The sequence below is a fragment of the Anopheles gambiae genome, chromosome 3 (assembly GCF_943734735.2).
Source record: "Anopheles gambiae chromosome 3, idAnoGambNW_F1_1, whole genome shotgun sequence".
In the NCBI taxonomy this organism is placed as follows: Eukaryota; Metazoa; Arthropoda; class Insecta; order Diptera; family Culicidae; genus Anopheles; species Anopheles gambiae.
This window is the reverse complement of record NC_064602.1, coordinates 46547183-46566264: the sequence shown is the minus strand read 5'-3', so window position 1 is coordinate 46566264 and position 19082 is coordinate 46547183. Positions and strand designations below refer to the sequence as shown.

Genomic DNA, 19082 nt, shown 5'->3' with positions numbered 1-19082 from the left:
TTTTCAAACATAAAACGGGAAAAAAATTAATTAAATTGAAATAACAGGTATAAGTTTAGGTTTTTTTAATCTTAAGTATGAAGAATCAAGAGCATGAGCACGTTGCTAAACTAAAGTAAAGACTTCTTAACAAATCGGGCTTTCATTTGGTCTAATAGATCAGTGGTCTCCAACCTGTGGTCCACGGTAGTCCTAACCTGGTAGTCCGTGGCGTGAACAGACATGGAATTTATTTTTATATATTTATTATATTACGAAATAATTTATTTTTCAAAAAGAAGAGCTTATTACTATACTACCGACGTTGCATTACTATCGATTGATATTTTTTGTACCACAATCAAGATTAAGTTTTCAACATTCAAGTCTAGAATGTTAAAATGTATAAGATTTAAACGTATTTTTGTTCAAAAACATCGAACCAAGTTTAAAAACTGTATGCCCTCAATGGATGTGGGCCGCGGCAAATGTATTTTCAAAGTCAAGTGGTCCGCGATCCTTAAAAGGTTGGAAAGCACTGCAATAGATGATGCAGGTAATAAAGTATATGTATTTGGAAGTATATTTAAAAAAAAGTTAATAAAAGCAATTTTTTTCTTAAAAATTCAAAGCGCGATAGCAAAACACATTCAAAACGAAACCACCAACGAATTAGTATACTTGCGCGATAATCTCACAGAATTTGAAACGGCTTTTAAATTTGAATTGCATTAAATTTTCAATTAGTGTTCGGTAGAAATTTTCGAATTTAAAATGTTTTACTAATTGTAAAGAAAAGACTAAAAATGTGAAAAGTATAACAGGATAAAAAATGACACAAATAAAACTACACAATAATAAGGATTTATACATTTTCATGCAAATTCTTTACACTTAAAAATTTTATAAAACTCAAGAATAAATCCAAAATGGTGGTTTGGAGTTCAGTAAAATAGAGTTATTTATGCATTTGTATGTATTTTTTGTTATATATATTTTGTGTAGTTTTATCTTTAATTATTTAGCAGCAAAAACAAGTAAAGTGTTAATGTTTTTACCATTTAAAATATGTTAATCTCGTGTTTTAAAAAATTGAAACACATCAGAATGTGACAATTTGAAATTTTTTTTCTTCTATGGCACGACAACCGTTTTGGTCACAAGGCCTGCGCCTGTGCCACTAGTTGGCTTGGTTTTCAGTTACTTATTGATTACCCCTATAGCAGGATAGCCAGTCCTACGTATTAAGGGAACGGTTTATTCGTGACTTGAACCCATTACGAGCATGTTGTTAAGTCGTATGAGTTGACGACTGTGCCACGAGACTGGCCTGAAAATTACAATCAAAATTGTTATTATACTCATTATATGCGTAGAACTTTCTGTCATGATCGTTGATGGTATTAATTGCCCTAGTAGAAGTTTATATAATCGGTTATTTAATATAAAAGTTGATATCGCTACATTTGAATCGGTGGATTCAGCACAATTTTAATGTTAAACTGCAACTAGCCTAGAATTACTGAAACCCTGGCCCCATAATAACACAAAACACGCTCGGTACACGGTGCACCGGGTGAGTTCAACTGCACCGAATTTCGTGCCGCCCGAAGATCGTATGCTCGAACTGCAAACCGAGCCAGGCACGAAGTTTTATCTTCCAAATATATTGCTACGACACAAACTGAACCAGCCGCTCAAGAGGAGGTATCTAATGACCCCAAACCCTACCCCAGGCTTTGGTGGATTCTATTCGCCCAGGTGTGTGACACGATTGTTTCGCTGCGCCGCGCAACTTTATGATACCTCGATGACACAGACAAAAAAGGCGTCAAAATGCGAAATGAGGAACAGGCGAGACTAGGGCGTGTGTAAATACGTCCAGGTGTCGGTCACTAAATTTGCCAACGAGTGACTGGCGCACAGGGAGAGACCATATCAGCTGCGCCCTGGCTGTCGTGCAGGGTGCTCCAAGAGCTTCCCTTAAAGCGCACCGCGGACGTGGCATGTTGTGTGTCGCTTGGGCACAGATTCACACAGCACACGGGAACGGGCAGCTGGATCAGCAATGGAGGTCTATTTTCGGTGCGTCGAGTGCGTTTCGCGTCTGCGACGTTTCCTAGTGAAAGCGATCCGAAAGGACGACACACAGAAGTTTGCACACATTCCACCGCCAGTCACTGTCGCTGTGTTTTTTTTCTTTCGTCATTGGGGTGGGGAGTGTGAATGGTGGCCCGTTTTACTGGTCGAGAGGCTGCTGCCTAGCATGCCACCCCGTACTGTCACTGTGCGAGTGGCTGGCGACTAATGCCAAACATTACTTAACAACTGTCGCGACAGTTGGCGATAGTTGGCGATAGGCGACGCGTGAGAATATATTTTCGGAACTGCGCGTCGGATTCGGATGTTCAAATGGCTTGCAGACAGGCTCGCGACCATCCACCGCCAAACTGTGATAAAATAGTTCGAATAGCATTGTACTTAATGGTGAAGCTATCACCACACAGCTCGCCTGCCCTACCGTCTCAGATGGGCGAATCGTTACATTCGACGTGCCGTACAGGTCGATGAGAATAGTTCAAATGCAGTCCGTACCGTCCAAAGTCCGCTTGTTCAAGCTGGCAAGCGTGCTGCTATGCCTGCAGTTGCGCGAAGAAATTAGAATATCACGCACCATTCACGAGCGAGCGATCAGTCAGCCGGGGCCCAGCTGCCCTGTCTGCATCCGACACGGGCACGGGCGTAAGGTGCAAGTGCATCCACGCAACTCGGTACGAGCGCGGCAGATCCGTTGCCGTTGCTTTCACTGGCGCCGTTCTATTTGCAGTCAATGAATAAACAAATGGCCGTTCTTTGGTATGGTATCTCACTTCGAGTGATGTTGCCCCAGGCCACAGGATATATTTGGGGCTTTGCTTATGGGAAGATCCGATCTCCGTGCGAAAGGAGCGAGCTATGTTTGTTGTGATCCAGTGGCTGGGGTGCTTTCGTTTGCAATAATGTTTTTGCGTTACAGTTTCAAACCAACAAACCAAGCACTAAAAATAGCGCAATAAATTGAACACTAGGTAGCAATCGAAAGTGCAATTGCTTCAGCTAGCTAGAAATCGATTAGCTGGTCTGCATTTCTCATGGTTGCCTTCTGTCGCTGGGTGAGAAATGGTTTATAGCTTTTTTCTTTGTCGTTTGCTGTCGTGTGTTGGAGTGTATGAATGATACTGGCTAGCGCCCTTATCGTAGTTCCGTGCTAAAATAAATTATCTAGATTTCGCATTGAACCTTACACCCTTCTGATGCGATAATGAGAAGCAGAAGGCGATGTTTTGTGTAGTGAACTTAAAGGTTATGCAAAGTAAATCGCAAATCTGTGATTTCAATTAAATTAATTAAACAAAACAGTTTAAATGGTCGTGTGAAATCTTTGAAACTAATAATTTATTATACTTATTTGACAGTTGATGTCTAAAATCAGTAAACGAAATCAATGATGTGGCTTTTGTGACTTGAAATAGGAAGTTATTTAACAGGTTTGAGCAAATGAACAATACATATAATACGAAATACATGAACAAAATAAATTAATGATAGGATGGATGGGATGAAAGGAAATGTACTATTTTTTCTTCAATTGAGCCATCATAACTCTCCGACCAGCACCAAGTGAAAAGCCAAATACATAAACATAAAAAATGTGATAAAAATAAGCACAGGAACAACTCACCATCTACGCTGCAAATGCTTAGTCCAGCGGTTTTCAACGAGTGCGGAATTTCGATCAAAATTTCGCTAAATAGCATGGGCTGCTACGCTCTCACTCATTAACTTGTCAGTGGGGAATGAAATAGGGTGCATGTAGGACCCTACATGGGGGGAAAAGCTACAAAAAGGTTGAAAACCACTGGCTTAGTCGATCACTTCTCTTGGATATCGATTTGCAAAGCAATTCAAGTGAGTTCATAACAATAAACGAAAATACATGGTATCCTACAAACAGGTCGTAAAAATAGAAGAATAAAAACATTGTGAATGCTACTAACATATGTGTAGTTTAGATTAGGGTTTTTTACTTATGCAACATGTTTTTATGTATGAAATTAATGACATTACCCAATGTTTGGATGAAATTGACGTATGTGCATTCTGTATGATTTCTATACATGATATGTCCTTCTTAATCAATTAATTTGAGTTTTTATTAAGACAAGTAGAGCATAAGGTTTCTGAAATGCGCTCACATTTTGAGAATCTGTTTGTTAGTGGCGTAAGTAATATTCTTACTTTAATTCATTGCCAAAATGTTTATTTTATAGATAATCTTTTTTTGTAGTTCTACTTTCTACCTAATTCGTTGACATTCAAAATCATTCTCATTTCATTTTATTGCACTGGTTTTATTAGTTAGACACTATTTTATTGTGTGACTTGAATATCAGTCGGCAACATTGATCAACGTTAAACCTATTTCAACATCCAAGCGAACGAACCCCGTTGCGACGGTTTACGATAGATTTCTATCAGATGGCGATCGTGATCGTTTGCGACAAAAAGAAGGATTAGAAAATAGTTTGTTGATAACACAACACTCGAACCCCTCCAAATCGTATTTGTGTGAAATGAGATTATTTGCCTAATGAGTAGCGATTAGCACACAGCTGACCGCCTCCAGGCGCCACATGTCCTTCGAAGAGTGGAACACACGTTCAACACAAAGCTACCATAATCGTTAACTAATGGCAAAAAAAAACTAAGTCCCAACATAATCGTCCGAGCGAAACCTGTCGTTCTGAATTGACACTGTGAGGTGCGCATCATTTGGTGACTGTTTTGCGACCCGTTTCCCGTGGCTTTATAGGCCTTTAGTCTAGATGGCTCAAGCACCTGAATGTGAATTTCACTCATTTGACCAAAGCCGAAGGACTGACGCGTTAAAGTCGTCAAGAGATGGCAAACTTTCCGCAGCGAAATATGTATCGTTTCTATATAAATAACCATAAATATAAAAATTCATAACGAGATCTGCGCATCGTAAAAAGCGAATCACAAGCGCACATAAAAACCGACCGCGAAAATGCCACTTAGTTTGAACTCCTATCGTTGGTGTCTTTTTTGTTGTTGTTGTTGTTGTTGAAGTTTGATGTTGTGATGCATGCATGTGGCTCTCTTCCACTACGTTTGATGCTGCTTGAGTTTCCGCTGGATTGGCACACACTTTCCGCAGCTCACCCGAACCGGCAGTGGAGCTGCGTGGAGCGGAAACAAAAGAACCTTTGTTTTGTGCGATGAAATAGATTGATGGCACATCAGGAGCACTCTTTGAATGTTCAGTGATGAGGAGAGGGCAAAGGAGGCGAGCAGCAAGGCGACAGTCGCTGAACTAGAAGCATAAAACATAACAAACAACCCGCCATGTTCCTCGCATATCATCCTGTTACGATCGGTGACAAAGCAACAACATTCGTTACAAATGTTTTGGAGCCACCACCACAGCTTCCAGCTTTCGCTGCTGCTGCTGCTGTCAAGGCTTCCAGCGCAGGTTGGAAGGAGCTGGAAGCTGTAAAGAAGAGCACTTACTTTTTTACGAATGCTGCTATGGGTGGTGCAACGATGTCAGCCGGAGAGGAAGTGATTTCGCTGTTATTGATTTCAATTTGATTGAAAGTTGCCACGGGCAGCGGGCAAGAAACTCAACCCCCAAAACCGGACGTCTGGGAAACTTGAGACTTCGACATAGCTGTGCTTCTTGCACACACTCTAACCGAACCCTTACTGCATTTCGTCAGCTTCTTTTGCATCGCTCGAAAGAGAAACCGAACAGAAGGAGAGAATGCATCCTACGGTACTCCGCTCTCGCTCAGTGACAGCAGTGACAGCATACGCGAGGTGTCCTGTTGCTCAGGGAAGGATCCATCTCGTCCCTTGAAAGCACATCTCGTCTCCCACTGCTCGCAATCTGCACGGTGAACCATTATTCATCAAACGGTCAGAAACTTGTGACGACAAGGAAAACGGCGACACAGACAGGTCGATCGGTCGTTTCCTTCGAATGGGCACTCTTTGGGTGACTTTGAAGCAAAGTGAACGCCTTACCGCACTTTGGTGCCTTGGTTTATCGTTGTACATATGTTGTTGCATTGATTGCAGCGTAAGGTAGGTAAAATAATATTTGCGACTAGAAGGAAGGAAACAATTTAATAGGATAATAAAAATCGGAAACTATGGACATGTTGACAAGTTGACTAGAAATTTGCAAAACACAGAGATGTTATTAACTTGAAATAAGTGAATTCTCAGGGATTATTTTTAACGAAGCTAATACTCATTGAATGGTAGTCATAACAAACTTACATAAATACTGCTCATATTTTAATATCTAGGAACATGTTTAATGTCAGTTGAACGTTACTCTACATTTTCTAAATGAATCTGCTGTACTTAAACACAAATTATCATTTCTGATGTTCATAACTCGCAGAAACCATTATGCTATAAATATAGTAATAAATGTATGCGTGATGTATTTGAATGTGTGCATAATAACAGTTTAAAATGTGGTTTTAAAAGAGGAATGTTATTCATACAAAACATGTTACAACTTTCCGAAACTAAGCCTTTTTCTCAACTGCCTCTAGGGAGTTTCAGTAAAAAGGATGAAACCGTACACTGATTATGGTCACAGGAGAAGCGAACCAAGCCGGCTCAATAACGCAAGCGAAAACACATAAAATAAATGTATAAAATTAATGGTTTCATTCTTTGGATTGCCTGGGCTCCAAATGGGCTGCAAAGAGTTGTTCTTTCAGAGTGGTAGCGTTCCCGGTAGTTTTATATGTTCATCGCAAAGTGGACCTTCGAATGTACGAATTTATTATCGCACCTTTTTGCAATTTCTACAAGATTGAAAGAGATTTGATGTGGAGTGTTTCAAAAAGTAGCAAACATACGAGAAAACTGATGTACACAGTGTGAAGATGAATATTATTTTAGGGAAACATTCTGGAACTAGCATCCTTCGCGTACAAAAAATCCTTTTTGATGATCGTTTTTTCGACGTTTTCTATTGAAAAATAGAACATTTAACCGACGAGTGCATTCCAACTATTCAAACAATAAATATCAAAATAATAAAATTGATTTCTGTTACAAATTTACTTACACGTCTTGGTTATAAACAAAAAAGGGAAACGTTGTTACATAAGTAAAATACTACCCTTGTCGTACGACGTAAATTGATTTGATTCAATCTGATCTGAATAATCGTCTCTACTGTGCTGACGATCCGTTGCTTAGTATAACTAAAATATTAAACGATTGATGTAATGTTGTCGATCTCTCTTTTAGTTTAACTAAATGTTCTAAATTTTCTCTTTGATTTAAGTATTGTATGTAGGCTACGGAAGCCAGATGCAATAAATGGAGTAAATAAATAAAAGTAATTTGTATTGAACAGTACATTTTATTCATTTCTTATACGTGTTTAAGTCTTTACATGCTAAATGTCGTATATCTGAGGTAATTCAAACAAACATTTTCTATAGACGTATTTATGGAATATGGTGTATGGTAACAAAACAATTATGATTTGATACTACTGATTAGTTTCTATAATACCATAGTTATTCATTGTTGTTTTTTCAAAAAGTTATAGAAACTTATTTTTACTAACAATGTTATGTTAAAAAAGTTATGCCAGGACTCAATATCCTGCGATGAGTACACCAACAAGTCACAGAGTCCTCGTTCATCAGTGACTTTGGTAGGCCTAGAGGGATTAAGGTAGTCACGTCAAGAATGTTAGTAAAAGAAGATATCATTTTTATTTCATTTCTTAAGATTAGAACCTGAACTACAGATGACTCTGATCTAGTATCAGATCGTAGATCGCTTATTGACAAAATCGATTTTGCACGTGTAAATTACTTACCGCGCGTATAACACATCAACGCATAATAATTTAACAATAATTGGCAGAACTTAACTGTAAGTTTAAGACAGATTGTCTTGTAGAAATAGTTGTGAAAAAAAATAATAACTCCAAAATTCCATATTTCCAGGTTATGTTTAAAAAAATACTAAGCATCTCTACCGAGGTCACATATTCATGATGCCTCGAATATTCGACGTTAAGATTTGGTTTCATATTTTGACGATATACACTCTTGCGGCTCACTATCGAACTGATTCAACATAGCGTTTGCTAGTTTGATTTAAATTAAAAACAAGTGTGATGGAAAAAAAGAACTTCTAGTGCATTTTTATTATCGTTATACAATATGTCAGGAATTGAAAACATGTTTCATAAAACTCGTGATGAATTCGATCTGGCTCATTAGCCAATAAGTTTGCCAGCCCCTGCATTAAACGATTATTTATTTAACATGAACTAAGATTCTAATTCTAATTGTAAAAATGCTTCTGGATGAGCCAATTGCATTCATGCTTCTAATGCTCAAATCATTGAATTGAATAACAATATGCTAAAATGTAACATTTGTAATTGACCCATCGTCGGAATTGGACGGGATTCATGCTACTTCTGGCAGCATTGCAAATTAAATTAAAGAACTATAATCTATGGTACAGAAGAAGTCATCAACATTTCAGCTAAGCTCATTACCTTCACTTTCGAAGCCTCTGTAACCGCTGTAAATGGTGGCAAACACTTTGAAAATATTTACCCAAAGCCGCCCATCTGTACAAAAAAATAACAAGAATCACTTAAAGCGCAATTTATTGGTCCATCCTGGCTTGAAACGGTAAGTGAGCCGAATGAAATAGCAATCCCTAAAAAAAATATATATGGAAGTGGCTTCTTCGTTAGCTGTTTTACTGCCCCCATGTATCCCACGGTTACACCACACCAACAACGGTGCTTTAGCCATCAGTTGTTGCCTTTTGATTGCAGTAAATCCCATCGTGCGGGCCGAGTGACATGAGAACTTTTAGCAGGTGTAGACTTTTTCCACTCGGACCCGGTCAAGGCTCGGACAAGAAAATAAGGATCACGCTAGGAAATCTAAACCGCAGCACTATTCCCCTTATGAAAACACCATCCCTCGCCACGGTTAAATCAGATTTCCAAGGCCGAAACAAACGCACAGCGTACCCCGTGCCCGTGTCTCGAAGGAAGTGAAGCAAAGGGAAAAGACAAAATCCTGCTCCTTAAGCACGATCCAGCTCGGGACGGGGAGACGAGGATGAGGCTTTTTACTTTACTTACTTCTTCCCAGATGAAACTCGAACACACATAAAACCGTGCAACAATACAGAATAGAGGAGAATAATAAGAAAAATTGAGTCACCTGAAGGCGCATCGAACTCAACAAAGTGTGAGAAGGATCCAACCCAACGGATCATCATTAACGTACGATCAGTTACGGAGGGATCGTTTTTTTATGTTTAACTTCTATTTGTAACGTATTGCCAGAGGACTGTTCCTTTACTGGACGTAGGGCATTGTTTCTTTTTTTTTTATAAACTGTTGTAAAAAATTACTTACTTAATTGTATAAATTAATAGCTACTAGTTTCAAATTTGCTAAAAAACGTAGGAAATAGATGTAAGCAAGTAGAAATCAATCATTCAATATGATCAATATTAATGAAGTTAACATTTCTGGTTTCAAAAATATCACCTTGTTATTATATTTATAGATTTTTTTCCCGCGCAATAAGTATAAATTCAAACCCAACTTAGGAATCTTTACAATTAATAAATAGTAAAGTTTAAAGATGAATGCTTAAGAGACCAACATTATCAAGAGAAAAAACCTTTACTGCTGCTACTACTAATACCATTACTACTATTATTCATAGATTAATAAAAGCTCTAAAACCCTTAAAAAGTGTCATAATGTATCATATCATTTTATAGATAGCTTTATGTGAAGATATTCTAGTTTGACTCACATTAAATTTAAATTTGATTAAACATTTTTCATGTTATTTCGATTTAGACGCAGGATTAAAGGGTTTTGGCTTTTGGTTGACGTTTTTTGTTATTCTTCACCTTATTCTTACCTTCCCTTGAATCGTTGTGAGGATGGGCATTGTTTTTTTTCGTTTTAATTTTTTAATCCTCCGTACGCTACGTTTGGGTTGTGGTTTGTGCTGCACCGGTGCCATTTACGAGGCTCTCTCTCCCCAAAGATGCGACCGTACGATCCGTTGTCGCTGGACCAGTTCGCTCGATCAGTCCTAGAAATCGGGCACAGAAGGGGATACGAATGCGGCGAGCAGTGAAGTGGAGACGAATGTTGTTTTAATTGGGCGTAGGAAGAGAAACAGGACTCTCAGGGAAGAGAGAAAAAAAAAGCACCGAATGCTGTGGAAGTATGTGATTGAGGAAAAAAAAGCAGTTAAAGGATCATTTGGTGAGGGATGTGATATTTTCGAGACCAGAAAGGTAGGTTTCAGTCGATGTTTGATTTCATGACATAGAAAGAGAAAGGAGAGATAAAAAGAGAAAGAGCATGTAACAAAAAAAAAGTCCAGTGGCATAAACAGCAAGAAGAAGGTGGTATAAACGTAAGAAAAACAACCACACCTTGTGAGAAACCAAAAAAAAAACGTTACCGTGTTGGAGGCCCGGATCGTTTTCTCGATGTATTTGTTGTGCAATCGATCGCAGGCCTGCATCAGCGAGGATATTCGGTACCGCTCCTGTTGGTGGTGGTGGTGGTGGTGGTGGTGATGTTGCAGTCTAGACGGTTCCCTTTGTGTGGCGTATAATTTTATGATTTGTGTAATCTTCCACGTACCATTTCTCGATTTGTCGGTTTGCTTTTCATCGGTCTTGCGTACATTCTATTGGATCTCATCTTTGGCTGCAAGCAAGTTTTAAGCCACCTGTGCTACCAGGTAAATCTTACAGGATTGACCCCGGGATCGGAATCGGCTGGGAACGAGTTTCGGTGGGAATAGAATGCATCCACAGCTGTGAAGTAAGCAATTAACCTTTCCGGCGCATTTGCTACTCTATGCGGGGCAAGAAACAAACGAAATGCATCAGTTCAGGTGTGATTTGGGAGGGTCGGAAGGCACGGTCGATGTCAAGGGAAAAGTTATTGCACCAAGTAACGAATGAATGTTACTCATTTTATTTTATGTCCAAGCACAATACGAATACATGTTTCAACACAGATGATCTTTAATTTCAAATATTTTCCTTAACGAACAACAGTTACACAATTAATAAAGCCCTTTGGTAAGTTTGTGTGAAAGAACTGTTTTTAGTGTATTTTCCTACTTGTGCTGGTTGATTTGATTATGTTCTTTGCATGGCGACCAATTTCAACGATGTCAACAGCGCGGTTTAATGTCGGCGATTCGTGGACAAGCTATAAAGTTGGCAAGTTATCTTTCCAAGAGCCAGTACATATATCTCATCTTTAAAGATCAATTGTTCCGAAAGTATGGCTTTCGTAGCACCTTGCAAACAAAACTATTGGAAATAGACAAATATTGCTAATTGGTTTGATTCTGGACATACATTAGCCTGGAAATAGACGAACCGAGATCGTCGCGGTATCGCGAAATTCGCGCCTTGTTTATAACAGATGGGCTGTCAAATATTCCGCGCCTCCGATCGCGCCTGCTGTTTCACAGAGATACCCAACTTCGGTATTCCTGAGATTTTCGCGGTAGCGCAAACCGATGGTTTTTACTTTTTCTGGTTAATTTGTTTGAAAAAACGTGTAGAGGGACAAGTTTTGTATTTTATTTTGCATAAACTATATGAAATAAATAATTTGATTCGCAGATTGACAAAACATACTTCTTTTTGGGACATTCAATCGTCAGCAGACCTCGGATCTGTTAGATTTAATAACAGAATCGACAGCTCAAGTCATACGCGATTTTTGCGGTACGATGCGGATCGTCTATTTCTAGCCTTACGAATTTTATATTATTTTTTATAGATGTATACAGTTACTTTACTTACACCAACAGGCCAGCTTTTTGAGGCTTGTATGGACATCCTCATAGGAACAATGTTTGAGTATATCTGATTTCTTTAAAAAGGTTTCAACCGAGGATGGACAAGTAAATTTATAATCAGATTTATGTTGGTACATTTGTCAAATAGCACAAGCTAAACCATTCCTGTCATAAGTTCCTATATGTCAGAATTTGATATGAAAGAATCGATAAATAAATAATAAAAATAGTTATTACACTTATACTGCTATAATGATTAGTTACAAAAAAACATTAATAAAATTTGATCTGTAAAAATGCAGTGTTATTTATTAAATTTTTCCTGAATATAACCCATGCATAAATTATTAATCATATCAAATTACTGATACAAACTAATATCTGTCTTGACAAAACCCAGCAAGTTAGTATTTTATGCTCAAAATACTCAGCTGTAGTAGCTTCTAGTGTTTATCATAATATTTACTATTTGATCAGCTTCTTCTTCACTCACTGCATCAATATTGATCACCTATATTGCTAGTTTTGTTTTCAGATTCTTTACATCTGTTCCCTCCATGCATGCGTCATGTTACTCCATTTCTAGGCTACTATACTCGGCACGTGCGTTCCGTTTTCCAGCAAGGAATAAATAAAGTGGTTGTTGTTGCTCGTGTAGAACGTTGAGTGACAGAATAATTTCAAATATTTGCTCTGCAGGAAATATGCATGGCGTAAGCATTCATTTTGCACCCGCTTCTTCACTGGCCATAGCAATGCTTTCCAAAAATTCGGCTGAGTACACTCGACCGCGAAGTTGTTGCGTGAAATGTTTTAAATTTGGAAAAAAGTGAACATATTACTTGCAACCCACAGCAACCCGTCACACTAACTGAGCAATTATTGGCCTAAGTTTGGCATGCCATAAACAACTCCGGTAATGGGTGACCGAGCGATGCAGCTCGCACGTACCGTGGAGATGCAGTTCATCAGTTTACGCCGCATTTCGCAAACATCACCAAACTCGCATGTATCGGCCATCGTCCATCTTACCTCCTCCCCAAACAACCACATCAGCAGATGCATCCCATCCCGGCGGGCAAGGGTCGTCCCACGCGTTCGCGTTCCGATCTCGCGCCGCTGCGGAATTGAGACGCGTAGTTTCCCAGCGCGTCACGCGTGGAGCAAATGACGATGCAGCGGTTTCGCCTTCGTTGACCTGTTTACGTACTACACTCTGCTGCGTTCGCCACTCTCCAGCTGGAATCGCACGGGGAGACGTACGTACCAGCTCCGCCCGAGTTCCGACCAGCTGCACTACGATTGCTTCCTGAGCGCAACGTCACTTGTGCCACGACACGCTCGCTCACAAGTGTCAGACGCCGGGGTGTAATGATCGCCGACGAGATCGTACTGATCAGTCTATTTCCAGCTGGTGTCATTTGCATGTAAACAATCCCCGCTGCCTGCTCTTCCCGACACTTTCGCATCGCTGGAAATCGGTCCGATGCAATCTGCCTTCGTCCAAATCGACGACGCATTCCAGGCAATGCAATCAGCGGTGCGGATTACATCAGTTGACCAGATGATTAATTCGTTTAGCGAGTATACAGGCAATCAAAACTGCAACTTCAATGGCTTCATCGAGCCAAAACTACTAATCTCGCTACTGATTCATTCATGAAAATCCGTTGTCAAAAAAGAAATTCTTTGCAGAATTGAAGCAATTGTTACTCCTGATTCCTGAAGCTACTGCTTCATTCATGAAAATCCGTGTTCAAAGTAGAATTTCTTTACAGAACTGAAGCATTTGTTGTTCGTTGGGCGATCAAAGCCGTCCGTGCCGTTCGGTTAGTTTACAAATTTATGTTAATCGCAAACTGATAGTGCGGGGTTGAGGGGAAACACCCATATCTCACCCCATCTCGCTTGATGCCAGATGTTCTAAGACTGTGCTGGGGTTGCGATCGGCCAGTGCAACAGGTGGCCACGATTGCATCATGCAAATTGCTGCAAGGCCGAAGGAGCTCCAAGCCTGAAATATGGCTCTCGGCGAGGTTGTCCAATCCGATCCTTGGAATCGGAATCGATGAGTATCAGTATTGGTTATTACAACTGCTGTTGGGAGTTGGAACTGCAACAAAGTTGCGTGTAACAGCCATCGCTGTCAGGAACTGGTGAAACTACTGTAGTACGCGATAATGTAAAGGATATTATGGATTATATTTGATGTAGTGTTTTAAGTACACGCATAGCTAAAGTTAGATGTAAGCTTTAACGCATAAAAATGTGTTTATTAAATACCGGAACACGTGTGGCGAATTGCTAACTATTACTCTGCAAGCATACGGTGTACCTAAATTCAGGGTGAAAAATCTCGGCACCCAAACATGGCCACCGCTAACCGACAAAGAGCCCGCAAACGAGAGTGAATGCGAAATGATGAAGAATTTCAAATGACGAATTACCATTGTCAGTGGACGGGAAAGAACGTCGGCATGTACAGCCCTGTCTTCACTTGCTCTGGATTGGAGTTGGCTCGTTAAACGCACTCGATGGCGCAGTTCTAGGAAATCTCCTACCGTACCGGCCTGTTTCGTGTTTTTTGGTCATCTGTTCCGACACTCCCAGGCGCGTAGTTGGCGCCATCTTCCCTTTGTGTATAAGCTATTTTTGCGTGATGCTCGAGTGTCCACATTCAGCCACAAACTGGACACGGGCGGGCTCATCGATTACTGTACACAGTGCCATACGACACGGTGTAAGTATGTGCGACAAGTTCCGATGCAATTGAAGCGCAATTTTGCACTTTGCTGTCATTCGCTGCAGCCGCATCCAACCAGAGATAGGGTGCATTCACCAAGGGCGCATTCTGGAACGAAGAAAAACACCCGAAACTCAAGAGCGTGCGACTGTGGCCACAACTTCATCTGCGCGATGACATTGACGCTCTCTGGGGAGTTTTGTGATCGGAGCGGACAATTTCCCGGAATAAATACCCAAAGTACTCGTAGCGGAATGAAGTGCGCGCTGATCGCTGAGGTTTACATGCAAGGGACCATTTGCATCAGGAATGCATCAGGATTGCTGGATGAGGATCTGGCAAGTAAAAGTGTGTCTGCCGCACCTCATTTATACGCTGGAATATGGAACAATGCTGGTGGAAAAATTTTGTACATTGTAAGCGATCCAAACCGAATGTGAAAAGAATGCTGTTCAGTGGTTCAGGATGCTTGTATGACGAACCTTTCCAACGATCGATTTTCTTAAGCTACCTTGATTGCTATGCTTGAAATGTAATTAATTAAGATCAGCAAATCTTGTACAGCCTTCTGAAAGTGCAAGTACCATATTAACATTTTTCAGATTCTACAGAGAAAGCAAATGATCGGTCAAGTTAAATTTTGTTTTGGAATATAATTTTTCTGATTTTTGTCATTTTTTGGTAATATCGCGGTTAAATGATTCCATGATAACCTGGATTAGTAATTACGAAAAATACAGTGACAGCAATATTAAATAGGAAAATGCTTACAAGTGTATATTGCTCATCGCATATTTGATCACTGTGAAATTGCTGCAATGTAATAAATATATTCTGTGATTTAAATATTGCATTAGTATGTTTGCGGCACCCCGATGAACATGAACTGATTTAAGTTGAACAGTTGATGGAACTATTGAATACCGTTCTGCCTGATTATTTCAAGCAAATGTTGAATTTCTCTCATTTTGACTGTTTAAATGATATAAATGTTATTCCTACGAATGCATAATCACAGAAACATCCATAATCAGATACAATACATGAACGAATGCATAATCACTCTTCTTCTTCTTTGGCTCAACAACCGTTGTCGGTCAAGGCCTGCCCGTACCACTTTTGGGCTTGGCTTTCAGTGACTAATTGATTTCTCCCCATAGCAGGATAGTCAATCCTACGTATGGGGGCACGGTCTATTTGGGAATTGAACCCATGACGGGCATGTTGTAAAGTCGTACGAGTTGACGACTATACTACGAGACCGGCATAATTACTCTAGTTTGAGATTATCATAAGCAGGACGGAAGGACTCTGTTGTAGTAATCTGAATATACCGCTTATGTAGTCTATAAAACCAATCGTACCAACTTGGAACAGAAACGCTCAAATTGACTCAAATTGAATGTGAAATCAACACACTTTTTTTTAATATCACAAAACCAGAATTAACGAGAGAGTTTTGTTTGTTATAATTATCGTATAACACTTTCAAAAGGAATGCGCCTGACGGTATGCAATATGTTGTTTCCGTTGCACACTGATCTCTATCCATGTAATAGTCTGGTCATTTAATACCAGGATGTGATTTTTAATATTTCTTTATACGGCTGCCTTATTGTATCGTAATTGTAACAATATTTTAAAATATAAAAAATAAAAACAAAAAACAAACTTTCACATCTTTGATCTTATTACAATAGGTCATATTACTCTTTAACATTAATTCGTGTTTAAGTCCGAATAATTTATTTATTTTAATAATCACTGGAATGGAAGACAAAGCTTTGACATTTTACAATTTTTAATATTCTACATCAAATGAATTGCATTTTAATGGATTTTTTAAATTGTTTTTTTTTCTAATATTTCAAATTTTTCGATACATTTTAAATTTATTTTATAACAGAATCGTACACCCCGACCAATTAGGCATATTTTTACAAACAAGAACCACATACACATAACGATTTTTTTTTACAAAAGCCTGCGACGTAGCTTGTAGTCGTGTGTCAAAATTAGTATTTTGTCGATGTATCTTTCAAGCCTTTTAAACTTTTCGCCACCAATTTATCATTCTCGTGAATCATCCAAGCGAAACATTCGCGTAATTTGCGCGTGTACGTTCGAAAGCAATACCATTCCCGATCGCTCTAGAAATTAACAATTCATCAATATGAGGTGGCTCAAAAAAAACTAGAGCTATTTCCGACGTAGTACAGCAGAGCTTTAGCAGCAACTTCCTATGACTAATGCCTTTCTGGTAGGTTCATATAGGAAAACCGGTTCCTGACCATGATATGTAAATATGACACATGGTCTTAAACGCCGGACATGTATTGTGCACTAGTTTTTTTTATTTATTCTCAAGATATTCACCATAGCTAACGCTTGATCGATAGTTGTGTAGTTTATTCTCATCGATGGCGCTTAATCACAGTTGAACATGAATGTCGCATCCTAAACAATCCATTCGCTCTTCTTATCGTTACATACTATTTGGCTAAATTTCGGGTATTTCCCTGTCGGTGACTGATACGACGCGTGCTCTGTAAGGTCAGCATAGAAAGCCGCGGAGCGCACGTTTCAATGCCAAGAGCTGCGGTGAAATCCGTGACCTTGGAAGCTGTCGGAACCGTGGCTTTGATAGTGTCGTTGACGATCGTCACGATGCTGCCAGCTGGAGCGTTGCGGAAAACCCTGATGTTGCCATTGATCGTAGCCTAACGGAGATGAAAACAAAGCACAGACGAATTTCTTTAACCATGCTCCGTAACTGACCTCATCTAATCATAGGAAAAGTTGTAAACTCTTCGGTGTAACCTACCTGGGAATCGCTGCTGACCAATCCAAGGCAACTTTTCGAACAGCGTACGGAACTGATCCTCTGTAAGTGAAGGGCCGTTGGTCGTCTGCTCGTCGTTGGGATTCACTTTCAGCTGCACCTGATCATCATCTTCATTGCTTTCGACCGATTTCGAGTCGTATCGTTCCGGTAGCGTAGTGGGCAGTACCGTAGAGTACTTAGGTGGGCTAGGTTTCGGTTGCTGTGGGCGCTGCTGCTTGTCTCTTGCTGTCGATCGCACTTCATTTGCCAGATCATGAATAAAGTCGTTCACATCCTGAGCAAGCTGATTCGAGTCCTCGTTCGATTCGGTTGTGGTTTGTTCTTCACTTTCAGGCACAACGATGGGATTGGTCGTCAACTGTTCCTCCGACGAATTATTTTCCACAGAATCTACAGTTGTTGAGGATGTAGGGGCTACCGTAGTTACCGGAGTTGTTGTATCCTTCGTTGTGGTGGACGTGGTAGTGATCGGTGTTGTTGACGGTGAATCTTTAGTACTTGTGGTGTTTTGTTCATCTTCGTGAGGGCTTTCTGTGATCGGGTCAAGCAGCTCATCCTGTGGATCTTCTGTAAATTGTTCCTCATCGGTATAATCTTCCGCATCAGATTGGGTCGGTTGTGGTTCTTCTGTTTGCTGCTCATTCTCTACCGGATCCACCGTTGCCTGCACCTCGGTCTGTTGATCATCTTCATACGCTTCCGTTTGCTCCTGTGCAGATGCCGTAGAAGGTGAATCTCGTGCGATCGGTTTCACTACCGCCTGCAGTTCTTCATCACCCAGCAGAAAGTCAATGCTTCGCTGCGGAGCGGATTGAATTCTTGGCACGAGAGCACAGCACAACACCAAAAACAACACCTCCACCGCACGAGTCATGATCATGCTTGCGAACCAGCTGCTAAGGAATGCCAAGTACACTTGCTCACTTGCTTTGCAATCAGAAGTCAACGCCTTCACAAAAACACCTTCTAAAGCTCACTATTTCCACAGCGCGTAACGAATCGTGCCACCACCGATCGGTGGAACTGTTCGACTAGATTTGATCGCAGGGACAGGAAATGCGGCCCGTTTTTATAGGCAATCGTTAATTTATTCTCTCTATCGCGCAAAATGCGCAACGAATGCTGACGATTACTCATTTACTAGTGCTCTAAGACTGGAGAAGATTTAGTGGGCAACGCTCGATTCGATATGATTACTGAAGCAGGCAGGTAAATAAGACAACCAGTAAAAAACAAATATACAGAATGGCAGGAGGTATAAACTATTCGATGAAATACATTCTAATAGTGCTCCTAATGAGCTTTACAATAATTGTCGTTAATTAGGAGTGCATCAAATAAGTCAAGAACAAGCGAATATGTATCAAAAACTACCAAGCATTTACGTCAAATTAATAATAATGAGCTCTTTTTTATTATTTTGAAATTATACCTAAACTTGAATTGAAAAATTCGTAAAATACCACACACAACAAGTGATTTCAAAATTGAATTCCCATTAAAGTAGCTGAAAAAATTAACAATTATAGCTATTGCTGTAATCAACATTACTTACTCATTCAGAACATGTGAATCCCTT

At 39.9% G+C, this 19082-nt stretch overlaps 1 protein-coding gene across 1 annotated transcript; it reads right to left on the bottom strand.

Moving 5' to 3' along the window:
• Window positions 1-16992: 16992 nt before the first annotated feature.
• Window positions 16993-18654, bottom strand: LOC1279404 (putative uncharacterized protein DDB_G0290521). Its single transcript, XM_319120.4, has 2 exons — window positions 17483-18654; window positions 16993-17378 (listed from the first exon to the last, which is right to left on the bottom strand). The coding sequence occupies exons 1-2, from the start codon at window positions 18381-18383 to the stop codon at window positions 17242-17244; spliced, it is 1038 nt and encodes a 345-aa protein (XP_319120.3). The 5' UTR covers window positions 18384-18654; the 3' UTR covers window positions 16993-17241.
• Between the last annotated feature and the right edge of the window lie 428 nt (window positions 18655-19082).

Bases quoted from the DNA above. Each gene is read 5' to 3' on its own strand.
- LOC1279404 (XM_319120.4), bottom strand. From the start codon at position 18,383: ATGATCATGACTCGTGCGGTGGAGGTGTTGTTTTTGGTGTTGTGCTGT. The intron at 17,379-17,482 runs GTAGGTTACACC...CATCTCCGTTAG, and splicing joins TGGTCAGCAGCGATTCCCAG to GCTACGATCAATGGCAACAT.